General features: G+C 39.1%; 1 protein-coding gene across 6 annotated transcripts in view; it reads right to left on the reverse strand.

The window, feature by feature from the left end:
- Positions 1-764: 764 nt before the first annotated feature.
- TRIM33 (tripartite motif containing 33) overlaps positions 765-12,358 on the reverse strand; it is a gene marked incomplete at its 5' end in the record, with an annotated part of 41,821 nt that continues 30,227 nt past the window's right edge. The window contains 9 exons of one of the 6 annotated variants that reach the window (XM_082330082.1): positions 765-4,518; positions 4,769-4,977; positions 5,060-5,110; positions 6,977-7,129; positions 7,760-7,834; positions 8,859-8,982; positions 9,467-9,813; positions 10,916-11,075; positions 11,384-11,447. In XM_082330082.1, coding sequence (XP_082186208.1) covers positions 4,431-4,518; positions 4,769-4,977; positions 5,060-5,110; positions 6,977-7,129; positions 7,760-7,834; positions 8,859-8,982; positions 9,467-9,813; positions 10,916-11,075; positions 11,384-11,447 — 1,271 coding nt within the window. In that variant the 3' untranslated portion in view covers positions 765-4,430. Of the gene's footprint in view, positions 4,978-5,059; positions 5,111-5,157; positions 5,838-6,976; positions 7,130-7,759; positions 7,835-8,858; positions 8,983-9,466; positions 9,814-10,915; positions 11,076-11,383; positions 11,448-12,358 lie in introns of those variants that run through there. The other 5 variants (XM_082330077.1, XM_082330079.1, XM_082330078.1 and 2 more) reach the window with 5 other exon arrangements.

A 12,358-nucleotide genomic window follows, 5' to 3' on the forward strand; every position in this document is an offset into this window, starting at 1 on the left:
AAACACAGGAACAGAACAATTAGAAACAGTAACCTTGTTTAAAAAAAGTCAAATGTGATTATTCAGATAATACAATACCACAGAAACAGCACTTTTTTTGAAGAATCATATTAAAAGATGAGCGGTTTACTATGTGCAAAAAAGAACCAGTCCAATTACTGGAAGCAAGAAATAATGGAAGAATCAAAGAATGCCATGAATTTAACCCTTCCATGAGTACGTTTACGTGTAAAACAGGCTTTCAACCGCACAAATCTTTATAGGCTTATATACATGTTTCACGGTGTTCCGAACCTAAGAAATACCCCCATTTTCAGGCCATTAGCAGACATGCATTTCTTTTTTTTTAAAATGTAGCTCACTCTAGAGCGAATGCTGCAACAAGTCAAACTTACAAAATATTTTAGCACTTCTCCTTGTAGAAATTCAATAAATTCTAAAGAAAGCAGCCTCGAGCTGTAAGATCACTCAATAGAAAAGGCCAAAACTGCATTTCAGACATTTAATAGTTCACTTATAATAAAGATACCCAAATTAACTGCAACTTTGGAAAACTAATTCAATTCAGATACATTAGAAAGCATATAAAGTAGGATTCCCCGTAAGCAAACACAGGAACGAGATGGAAGAGTTACTGTACACGCACTTTCAGAAAATAAAAGAAATCCCATGTCTGAAGATACAATGCATATGTTCCATCTGAAATATGTCTATGTAAACTGTGGCATATACATTTTTTTTTTTTAAAAAAGTACCTCCATTATTTACTCAAACACCTACTTTTTAAAAAAATATGTAACTTTCCCCAATTTTTAAAATAAAATGCCACACTATAGTGTCAATAACTCCTGCACACTTTGTTTTTTCAAAGCTAGGCTTGGTGATATGCATACAAACTTTCCTATAAAATCACTATCCAAAGGAAAGGATTCCTGTCACGCTAACAGGCAACAGACAAGCAGTTTTATTGCTTTTTCCAAGGAAGAGAGTGAGAAAATCAAGAAAAAGCCAACTTCCAGTACATCACACGCATAGCTTTAAAATGCTGTTGCCGTTACCTAAACTTTTAGAGGTCAGCCAATAAACCAGGTTCTACAACAGAATGATAAATCCGGGCTGATTGTAAGGACTTCTGGTCCAGTGGCTTGCAGAAACGTTTATAAAACATTTCAGTGACCCAGCGCCAAGTCTGCCAACGCAGTCAAACGCCACAAGCAAGAGCAGTGGCGACGTTCCACCCGGCTAAACCACCTCGCCACATTTAACAGAGCATTTCTGTTTTCAAAAGTTTGGGGAACATCCTTTTTTTGGATAGTAACTCTGCCTTATTACGCTATAGGCCACTTAATTCCAGGGCACAGTTAAATAAAAGACCTGAACCTCTTCAGCTGGTTAAATTATCACTAATCACTAGTAACTACGTGGCAGGATACCTGCTGAGGTAATTGAGAAGCCCACAAGTAGCATACTGTACACTTTTCACTCTTATTTCAAAAGCAAGTTGCCTTTTACTTCTTTGGATTAACTTAAACTTCAGGGTCATTTACAACAAAAATCGAGACATAAATGGTCTTTTTTACAAGTGCCTTAAATGAGAGCACACAGTTACACCAAGTGCCAGACCACGCCTTGCTGTCACGTTGGACCACTGCAACCAGGCACCCACCACGCCTCTCATCTGCTGGAAGTTTTATCGATGTAGGCTATGCTCCGATTCCCAGGGTAAGACACAGTCACTCGCACATATTGCACACACGTCACCTGGCACAGAGACGATGCTCAGAGTAACCCAGCGGCTCGTTAATACAAACCCCGTGAATTTGCTCTTGCGCAAGTTACGTACAGCGTGGTACCAACAAGTTGTTTTGATTGAGCAAACCCTCACGAGTTCTATGATGAACATTTACAGACTACAGGATCAGGAAATATATTTGCAGAGCTTATCTATCCTTTCAAATATTTTTTTAATAGAACTTAATTAATTTCAAAACAGTCATTGAATTGTATTGGGAGTTCCAAAATGAAGGGGGGGGCGGGGAAGAGAACGTTGTTCGGTTTCTTTTATATAAAAAAAGAAACGCTTAACATTTCTTGCACACAAGTCAAAATCGCACGTAATACGACTGAGCACCGACGCGCTGAACGGAAGGACCGGCTCTAGAAGTCCAGTGGGTTATGTGCAAGAGCAGAGCTTGAACGCTCAGCAAGGTCAACGCTCCGCGTCGCTGGCGGTTCGCAGGCGCGGGAGTGGAATACAGGGTAAGTGGCCAGCCTGCCAAGTCTGACAACGTTCCTACCTTCTCACAGGGAGCGAATCGATCAGAGAGGCTACCTCAAACCGTTCAGACATCTGCTCTGGGCTCTGGGTGGAAACCAGCCGGTGCCATCCTCGCAGCAGGCAGCTTCGCGGCCCGGTCGGTGCCCCGCTCGGTGCCCCAGCCCGGGACGCCATCGCGCTTGTCCTACGCTCCAGCTCGGGCAGCAGGGAGCTGCAGGTCCTGAATTCATGACTGGTGCCTTACAAAGCGAACAGTGAAAAAGTCGAGGCCTGAAGGTACGGAACCTAGAGTGCTTAAGCGCCATAAAAACAGTAACCCCAATTGAAGAGAATTCACAAAAATCTTATTTTCATGATCATTTTAATAATATTCCTTTGCAAAATGAAGCTGAGAAACTAGAAATGCATAAATAGGCAATACACTGAGCCATTAAATGATCCCTTGTTACTATTAGTGTCCTATTCACACACGTCATCCTTTCTACGGGCAAAGTTTTTGCTGTTTGTCAATTTAATATGTTTAAGTAGAATTACTTTTCTTTTCACATACAAACTGGCAAGAAATAAATTTAAACTGGTACTATGTTAGTATCTGAGAAATGAAAAAAAAAACCCCACCAGTTTGAATTTTAAGTGTAACATTTGCATAATCTAAAGAAGTGAGCTTGAAGTTACAAATACCTTCAGTCCCCTCATTTATTGTGAGAGGTATAGTCACAATGTACATAGACTTTGTTCTTATAAAAAGAAATCGAATCTTAAGTGTTTTGCATAAAAACTGCTGAGAGCATATCTCAATTTGATACATCGTGCTAAAATATTTATCTTTACCACTATGGTAAAGCGTACACAATGTCGCAGGAATTGCTCCTGCGGAGTATACCAAACCCCCGGTGATTTACCACAGAACTGCTGTATTCACACAAAACCTTACGGCAAATTTGTAGTCTGTCAACTTGACCTCATCCGATTACATGATTTCTTCACCTTACTTTAACAGGATCTATACGAAGGCCAGAAATTACATTTATTATTTCTAGTATTGATTTCTGTCAGTAAAGGAAACAACTGCTCAAACTCTAATTACTTTGCGATGACCTCACTTCTAACCAGAAATGCTGGAACGAAGGCAGCGTGCAAGGGGAAGGCACTGCAGAGGCGCCTGCCGCAGGGCTCAGGGAACTGGGGAAATTGTTCTGTTTTCAGTATTTGACCAGAAACCACTCAAAGCCAAATCCTGGTCTGTGCAAGTGCTTTGTTCAATGGATGGACAAGTAACCCAATCTCAACAGATTTATTCCAATCTTTCTAGACATTTCGCTCATAAGCTGCTTCTGAAGAAAGTTCTGAGTAGTACTCTAATAAAAATAAGACAGAACCTCAAAATGAATGCAATGTTAGAAATAGCATATATTACAAATCTTTTCTTGATAGGAACAATTAATAAGAATACATATTAGCTTAAAAACAGTTCAGCAAATGTTGCTGATCTGCAAGAAATCTCAATTCACTATTTACAAATAAGACAAAGTGAATACAGGAAATTTTACACATTTGGTAGTTAATAGGTTATTGTTTGCCGAGTGGTCTATTAGAAACTGATATTTAGGAAGACTGGAAAAACACCCCAACCAGTTATTACCTCTTCAGTCTCTATTTTAAGTACAGAAAATTAGACAATGAATACCGGAGATAACATTCTGCCTCATTAGGGGGATCAGGGAGAGATGACACAACGCTAAGACTTCTGCCATGAACGCCATTAAAATGTTCTGTGTACAGGATTCGTAATAAATACACCTAGCCCTACTGAAAAGAGATTGTTGCCACCAGTTTAGTCTTTCATCTGTCAAGAACTCACACTCCTGCACTTGCCAATTCAGAACAGTTTAATGATTTTTTTTTTTGTCCTTTTGCTATACATAAAATGTAGTAAAGAAAGTCAAATTTAGATAATTGGATCAACACAGAAGATCAGTTATTCACAATACCACTTAAATGAGATGATAAAAGCAATGACCAACACACACTGAAGTTCACACAAAGAGGGGAGTTCAGGAACATTGCTTACAGTTTACACTGCCGTCCGGCACGAATGCAAGATACAGTAACTGTATTGGTCCAGTCCTGCAGAACATTTTACTAAGCAGTCTTATCTGTACATGGAACATCTCTTATCAAATCTGCTTCTCTTCAACATTCGTCCACCTCTAGCTGTGAGACCAGGATGAGTGTGTCCCCTCCATCAGGAAAAGAAAGAATATAGCAAATAATCAAGGGAGGAAAAAAAAAAACCCAACCAAGAATTTACAATACAGTTTTTTTCCCATTTTGATGAGAATGCTTTTCTGTACAAGTGTTTTTTGTAATCTAATACTGTTTAAAAAGCTATCAGCTTCTTCAGGATGACCACTGTAGGCATGATAATATTCCAGGAACACTTAAATAACAGTTTTTACAATAAATTTTAGGTCCATATCATTAGATTACTTTATATGCACTGGTCTCTCATCTGATTTTAGGCGTTTTCTACGTGGTTGTATAAAATCTTCATCGGAGTCCTCAGTTATTTCACCATCATCCTCTTCCTGCTCAAATTCGGGCAAAGGCTGGAAGGTCCTGTCTGGGTAGATCTCTGTAAGTTTATCTTCAAAGTATAATGCAACTGCCTTCCCTGCCTGCGCTACTTCTGAATCAGCCTGTAAATAAAAGAAGACAGGAATATTCACCTGTTGGAAATGCACATCCCTTCACCAAGTGTGCATGGTCTGAAACGCTTACCTTCAAATTAATCTCTTGTGTTTCTGCATAAACTTGAACAACTTTCATCATCTAAAAAGGATACCAGAGTCAAAAAAAATGAAATTATAATCCTTTCTAAAGTTATGAGATTGCATAGGATTGGATGACTAAAGTCAGCCATAACAACAAAACAGTTTGTTATGGACTACACCTCTTTAGTTCTCAAACTTAGCGGAAGCAGGTTTAAAACAGTCTTAGGAGGGTGACATGAGGTACATAAACCTTCAACAAAACACACAACTTTTGTACAAATAAGTGTCTCCCAGTCATTTTCAGAACTGCACTCTACTCATGACTGCTTTCTTCATTATAAATGCTAGTTGCCTGGACATTATTGTGGAAAAGTCTCACTGTCGAGAGAAGTGCTCCACGAGACTACTTTCTTGGGGGTCTTACCCCACTTTGATTCCTATTTTTTAAAAGCATATGGCTTAGAAGCACTAGACACGGTGCTATTATGAGAGGTCAGGGTGACTCATCTTTTGCCACGAGCCAGCATTTCAAACAGCGAGACAAGTCTGAAACACCTTTCTTTTTAAAAAAAAAAAAACAAACCAAAAACACCAAAACCAACTAAAACAAAAACCCCCAAAACCCCACAAAACACCACAGACATCCATCAGTCCTTGCTCCCTTGTTTTACTCTTGTCCCTAAGAGCTGCAGCATGTTTTCCTCTACAGTAGATGCTTCATTAATTCCCTTGATTGAGAAGTTCACATAATTGCAACTTCTTCCACAGTGCTCATTAACCTCCACCTAATACAGAGACATAAGGGAGTCGGGGGTGTCAAAGTCCCAAATGCTTGTGAGCATTTACAGCATTACATCATTAACCTTGATTTTTACTAGTGTATTTGTGAAACAGTTGAGATTTTAATTGTAGGTTTGTGTACTTCCTTCAATTTACTTCTTCAAAGAGCCAGAAATGCAGCTCAAACGCTGCAAAACTCGGACTACATTTTACAGAAAAATACTGGCTGGTTTATGCATTTCTAAGGTCAGAAAGCCATTCCCCACGATGCCTCCTCCCCAGGGCTTTTTGTCATCCTTGCTTTAAGGCATCTCAGAAATGAGGATATCCTCTTATCTCAGCTCCTACTCTGTTTCAGCACAATACCACAGGTTTTTTTGATATTCAGAGTATTTTTTCCATTGCTCCACCTAGTAATAACACTTAGGTAATTTATCTCCCCAAGCCACGTTTCACATGGTGCAAATATTTCATTATCAGATGGGTTCATTGTGAAGTAAGTCAACTTTCCACATCCATCAAAAATATGACTCCACGCAAAAGTCATCTACTGAAAACTGATTTTTGTGAGAGCCCAACTACCCGTGAGCTAAAGCTCTAAGCTTAATACTAGCCATAACGAACACAATGCTTTTCTGGGTTCAGCCTGCATGAGGTACTAGAACCAGAAGAATATTCTTCAGAAAGGCACTTCTCCTCAGTAGAGGAAGTTTCCTCAGTAGAGGAAGTTTCCTCAGTAGAGGAAGTTTCCTCAGTAGAGGTCTACCATGTTTCAGGAGCGTAAGAACAATTATCTGTATAGCTTGAGAGAGTTTTAAGGACTGCTTGGTTGTCTTTATTACCATGCTTCCTAAGCACTTCTACAAACTATTTGATGTACAGCGCTCCTCTGTCATACATCCATACCAGTGAATGCACTTAAGAAGTTCCCTCTGTTAAAGCCTGATCTCCCCATTCAGCTAAAACCGAGAGGTAGTTCTGTAATTGCATTTGTTTGGTTTGGTTTTTAAGTGTCTGATTCAGCATCTGCTCCATAAGCAGAAGTTATGACTGGAAGCAGAGCCTTTAATTGCAGAAGCTGCACAACCATGCTGAAATAAGTCTTAATCTAAAAAAAATGTATACAGATTGGAAGTTAACATACTTCATTAAACCTTTCACAGTTCTTGAAGATCAACCGGACATCTGCCACAAAATCCTCAGGAGTCTGGTAGTGTTGGGAATGCTTCTTTTGCAGTTTCTTTTTCACTGTAGATAAATCCATTGGTTTCTTTATAATTTTATAGTAGTTTGGTATCTGTAAAGAACAAACAGTGATTTATCACTACAATAACCCCATAGTTCACAGAAGCAGCTGAATTTCTTCACTTATCAAAATATGAATCAGCTAATCTCGTCATGCACTGTATGCATGTTCAGCAAGTGAGAACAATTTCCTCTCCTCAAACTGTTTAAGAAGTTCTTTCTAACCTTCAGCGTCTATCATAGCACAGCAATACTTTGCATTATAGTTACTTTTTTTACAGCTGAAAACAGAAGAGTCAAAGCAGTTTTTCCTCCTTTCATTTAAAAGATTGTCCAAAAAAAAAAAACAACCCTTGAAACCCCTAAGAAACCCTCTCCTGAAGTATTTTTAATTTCATGGGTACCCTGAGACTTCCTCTTCCAATTCAACAACTGGTAATTGCAGGTATTTTTAAATATCTGGGTTTGAGACTGGGAGGTAGAGCCTCTGCATGGAGAAGCTACAGAATCAGCTTGCATCTCTCTTACAATCATGAAATACTGGATGACCGTCAGAACTTTTAGAGTGATCAAGGGGGCCATGCTTCAAGTAACAGCAGTCAGTTCCTTCGCAAACTCAACTCTAGACTTTTACAGATGTTACGCCATAAATAAATCACAAACTATTTTACAGGAGACTCACCGAGGCTGGGACTGGCTCTTGAAATTCAATGCTCAGCTCATGACAATACAGGTAAAGCAGGAGACGTTCACATTTCTTAAAGAAATAAACAGCTTCACATTAATATCCTTAATTTATCAGCCCAGTTCATATCTCCGTATTTTAAATAGGTTTGTACTTTAGCAGCTTAGTACTAGAAAATTTAAATGCAATCCTCACAAGCTTAATTATAAAATGCAAAGTTCTTAGGAGAGCATTGCTGAGAGGGTAGGACACCACCTCACTGTTCATATAGCAGAAATACTCCCTTTTTGCTTTCTTCTTCCTAAACAAAAGCCTAGGGCTAAAGTCAAACATGAAGAGGCATCCTAACAAACAGTCAAATTTAAAAAAAAAAAAAAAAAAAAGAAAGAAAAAAAAAAGACAAACTACAACTGCTTTTGTCCAACCATAACTGCATGTAACAGGAAAGGACTGAGTTGCAGACTTTTATTCTTTTCCCCGCAAGACAATGTCGAACAATTTGAAACCAAAGCCAGACTGTTTCTATGAATTCCCTGTTGAAATATTTTTCTTTCCTTTGCTTGTAATTCCTTGGAGGAATTTGATTGATAATACTCTAACACTCTATGCACAGGCTGATTGATAAAGTTAAAAATAATTCTGACTGTCAAGGTCATTACACCTTCCACAAGAATGTGCCGAAATACTTCCAGCACCTCTCACAGCATGAACTTAACACATCAAACTTACGTAACTATTTTATGAAGGTTATATCAATGTTAAATGCAAAGAACTTCTAATTAAGAACACTGAAGAGATTAATGCATGTTAAAGGACGCATTTAAATACAGCGTATGTCTTTACATGCAAGTTGTAGCTACTAGATGATTACAGGCCCAATGTAATGGAGCGCTCCCACATAGTCACCAACACCTGGATGTGTGGTCACAGCAAGAAAAATCTCATTGCTCACTCCAGTTTTTTTTTTTGCAAAAGCCACAACTATATTTACTTTGCTGCAGCCACAGCAAAAGCACCTTCAATAAACTGTGGGGGATAGCTAATGTGAGAAAGCACTTTTTTCTAGGAAACGGATTCCTACAGATTTGAGACATACCCTTTGGTCCACAGGACTCAGGCCTTGTGCCGTTTTCCCTTTCTTGCTGTGTTGTGAGTTGTCACAATCATATTCTACTTCTGGTTTGCTGAGATCTCTGCAGAATGTACATATCCACTCTCCACTAAACAGAAATAAACACAATTATTCCAGACATCCAGGGACAAAGTCTCATCAGTGATGGCCATAAAGATTCTTTCATTAGCTCCTACAGATTCACACTGAACTGTGGCAAAGTCTTGGATATCCAAAGATAAGGAATAACCCTTAATGCTCAAGATAATTCTGCCAGTCAAGGCCATTTTTCCTGCCCTCATATTCCTCTCCCAAGTACGTTCTAATACTTTAAACACCTTTCTCACCAGGATTTTAAAACAAACTTTACATCACAGAACCATGCTTTGAGAGACCATGTGTTTATCAGATAAACATTGACCAGTTACACACAAAACAACTCAGGCAGGCCATTGAGATGTCAGATTTTTTTACTGACAAGAAATCATCCAGAACCAGCTGACGTTGAGGATGAAACACCAGTTTTGTACGGTGCTGAAATCTGCCATGTGAACGAGACCACAGAGCTGCTCTCATTACGCTGTTTCTGGTACCTTGGAAAGCTGAGGAGTGTCGGTACGTGACAAGTCAGGTGGAACACCTTTGGGCACTTCTCACAACATAACAGATCCCCTCCATTTTGGCATACAGCACACCAGTCTTCATTTGGATCATCATCTTTGTTATTGCCTTCTCCTCCAATTCTAGCCGATCGGTGCATTAGACTCCGCACGGGGGATTTTCCATTTACAAGGCTATGTCCAGACTGTTTGCAACTTTCACTTAGATCTGCTGGTTCAGTTTTTACATGATTTTCAAGACTTCCTAATGCTTCTAATTCACTTTCCAGATGCAAGTTAGTGGATAGTGGCGGTGTCAAGCTGCTCTCAGGACTGCTAAGCTGAAATAAAAGTAGCACATAAAGAAATCAGAGAGAGTCAATTTTACAAGGGCATCTTTCTTCCTACATTAGAAGTCAAAAGCCATCCACCATTTAAAGGTACTATACTCATTTCCCAAAATGCGTGGCAAATCATTATGAAGACCTGAGTTGCATACAGTATTGAAAACTACTTTTTCACAAGTCCATCCTTTCGAGAACAGACTCATTTCTACTGACATAGAACATGATAAACAAACTTTCAAGCCAAACACACTGATAAATTGTTAAAAATATACCTTCACTGTCATTAGGAAAAATCGTCAAGTCCGTCACCCTGCTCCCAATATACAATCCTATTAAATCAAGCACAGCTGGGAAACACTGGAAAATATTCACTTGCACAAATATTTTATTTATGCTCTGGCATAAAAACTTTTGACCGATTGGAAGATTTCTCGACGTAATTACATATATATGAACGTTTAGGAGCTACTAACAACGGGTGACTTACAGCTTTTATTAGTTAGGGATTAAAAGCAGCAAACACTACACTGCTGAGGGTTATTTCATTTTAATAGCTAAAGATAAAGTTTACACGACAGACTACCCTGTGTCTGGCAGAGCGTACTATTAAAGGATATAATAAAGTCCTCAACATGGACCAAACTGAGATTAAGTTCTGTTTTCTATCAGACTACTTTCAACACGCAGCTACCTAGCATAACACATCAAACTGACGGGGACTGGGGGTGTTCTGCATCCACATCACTAGGTCAAGTCCTGCCCAAATCAGGAAGGGAAACGTCTGCCATCATTCAACGCTCATTTGTTCAACACACGCCAGCAAGCTACCACCAAGTCCCATTGCCAGCTTATTGGTACCTATGTCACAAACCCCCAGTAATTAGCAGTCTCGGCAGTACTACAAAAACAGACAGCTCAACGCTCGAGCTGGCACACACTTAAAGCTCAAATGTACTGCCAGGGAGCAAAATACCTCTCAGTCTTCAGGGCTGTTAACAGAATATGAAGCTTAAGAGTAAAACTGCTTTATTATTTCCAAATTCTGAAACATGCTGCTAGGAAAGCCATAACATACTGTTGCACAAACTAACTTTACCATGCAAGCACTCCTTCTGCCATCCTCTGTTTTTTCCTGCTTTACTGTTCCTGAGAAACTGCATATCTCTTCCTCTGTCCCTGGCTCTTGCTTGACTTTCACTTGGTCAGACTTGAAGTTAATGCTAGTTTTCTCAGCAGTTCTGCCCGAGGAGCCACAGCTAGAAAGAGACCAGCATATAAATAAGACGAAAACTCATCAGAGCAAAGAAATTTAAGTGACCGTTTCCTGAAGGATTTCAAAGGCAAAGCGTGTCAGAACATTTACAAGATAGCTCAAGTTTACAAGACACAGTGAATAGAGAATCATAGTGAAGGGAAGAAGAAGAAAAAAAGTCTTCTTCGTGTAAGCATTCTTCCATTACTGGGTCACGGTTATATTGAAACCCTATTGACCCATTGACAATTCATGTTTTGAATTCTTCACGTCTGATTTTTCAGCCCGGCAGTGTTAACATAACATACTCACCTTCCTCTGCTACCTGTGCTGGAGGTACTGGGTGGCCTCACAGGAGTGTGAGAGTTGGATAAACCTGCAAAGAAGCAGCGTAGAAGTTGACTTGGTACAAATTTACATTCTGCAGTAAAATAAATGACTAGTGTTGAGTAACACCACAAGTGCTGCTAGAATATCCTAATTTAATAATTCACATAAGTCAGCTGCCCTCTCAGATCAGAGCAAAGGTCTAGCACACCACATTAAATAAAAAAAACCACAGACAACACACGGTTGTTAGAGTCCCAATAATTATTTCACCTAATCCAAACAGTGCTATAGCCCTCAGCCCATTAAGTCCTCAAATTTTATTCACTGACAGCTACCACTAAAAGTCAAGAAAAGCAGACTCTCTCTGGTTTGCAGGCAGGTTTTGAGAAACATCATAAGCTCCGCTGCTGCAACCATTCATTCACAGAATCTTACAATAATCTTGCAGGAAGAAGACTAAGAGAAACACATATCAAATGGCTGAAACCAGCTTCTTACTAATAGCAATGGACATTTTCAACGTTTAAATAACTCAACATTAGGTATTGGTGACTTAACTTGTTCACATGCATAACGAAAGCTCTGTCATCAATTGGCTATGCTTAGAATGACCTCGCTCAAACGACTGCTGGGTGTATTTCTGTGACGAAGCTATTCTATAAACTTACTTCCCAAACCTCAGAATGGTCTAGCCAGTCATCATTTGGGGTAATAACTGAATTACATCCTCTGATGCACAAAAAAAGAAAAAAGGATTGTGCTAATATAGGATGAAAATATAGTCTATACACGTATCTCACGTGCTCGCGGTTTGGTACTATAAAGATATTTCTGAAGGAGGGTAAAATTTAAATTTCCAGAAGAATTTATTTCTGAGCAAAATAAATTTTAAACTAACAAAATATCAATTCCCTTTTGGCAGGAAATGGCAGGTAATTATTTTCAACTTAAATACCA

Source organism: Platalea leucorodia (assembly GCF_965183815.1).
Source record: "Platalea leucorodia genome assembly, chromosome: 19".
In the NCBI taxonomy this organism is placed as follows: Eukaryota; Metazoa; Chordata; class Aves; order Pelecaniformes; family Threskiornithidae; genus Platalea; species Platalea leucorodia.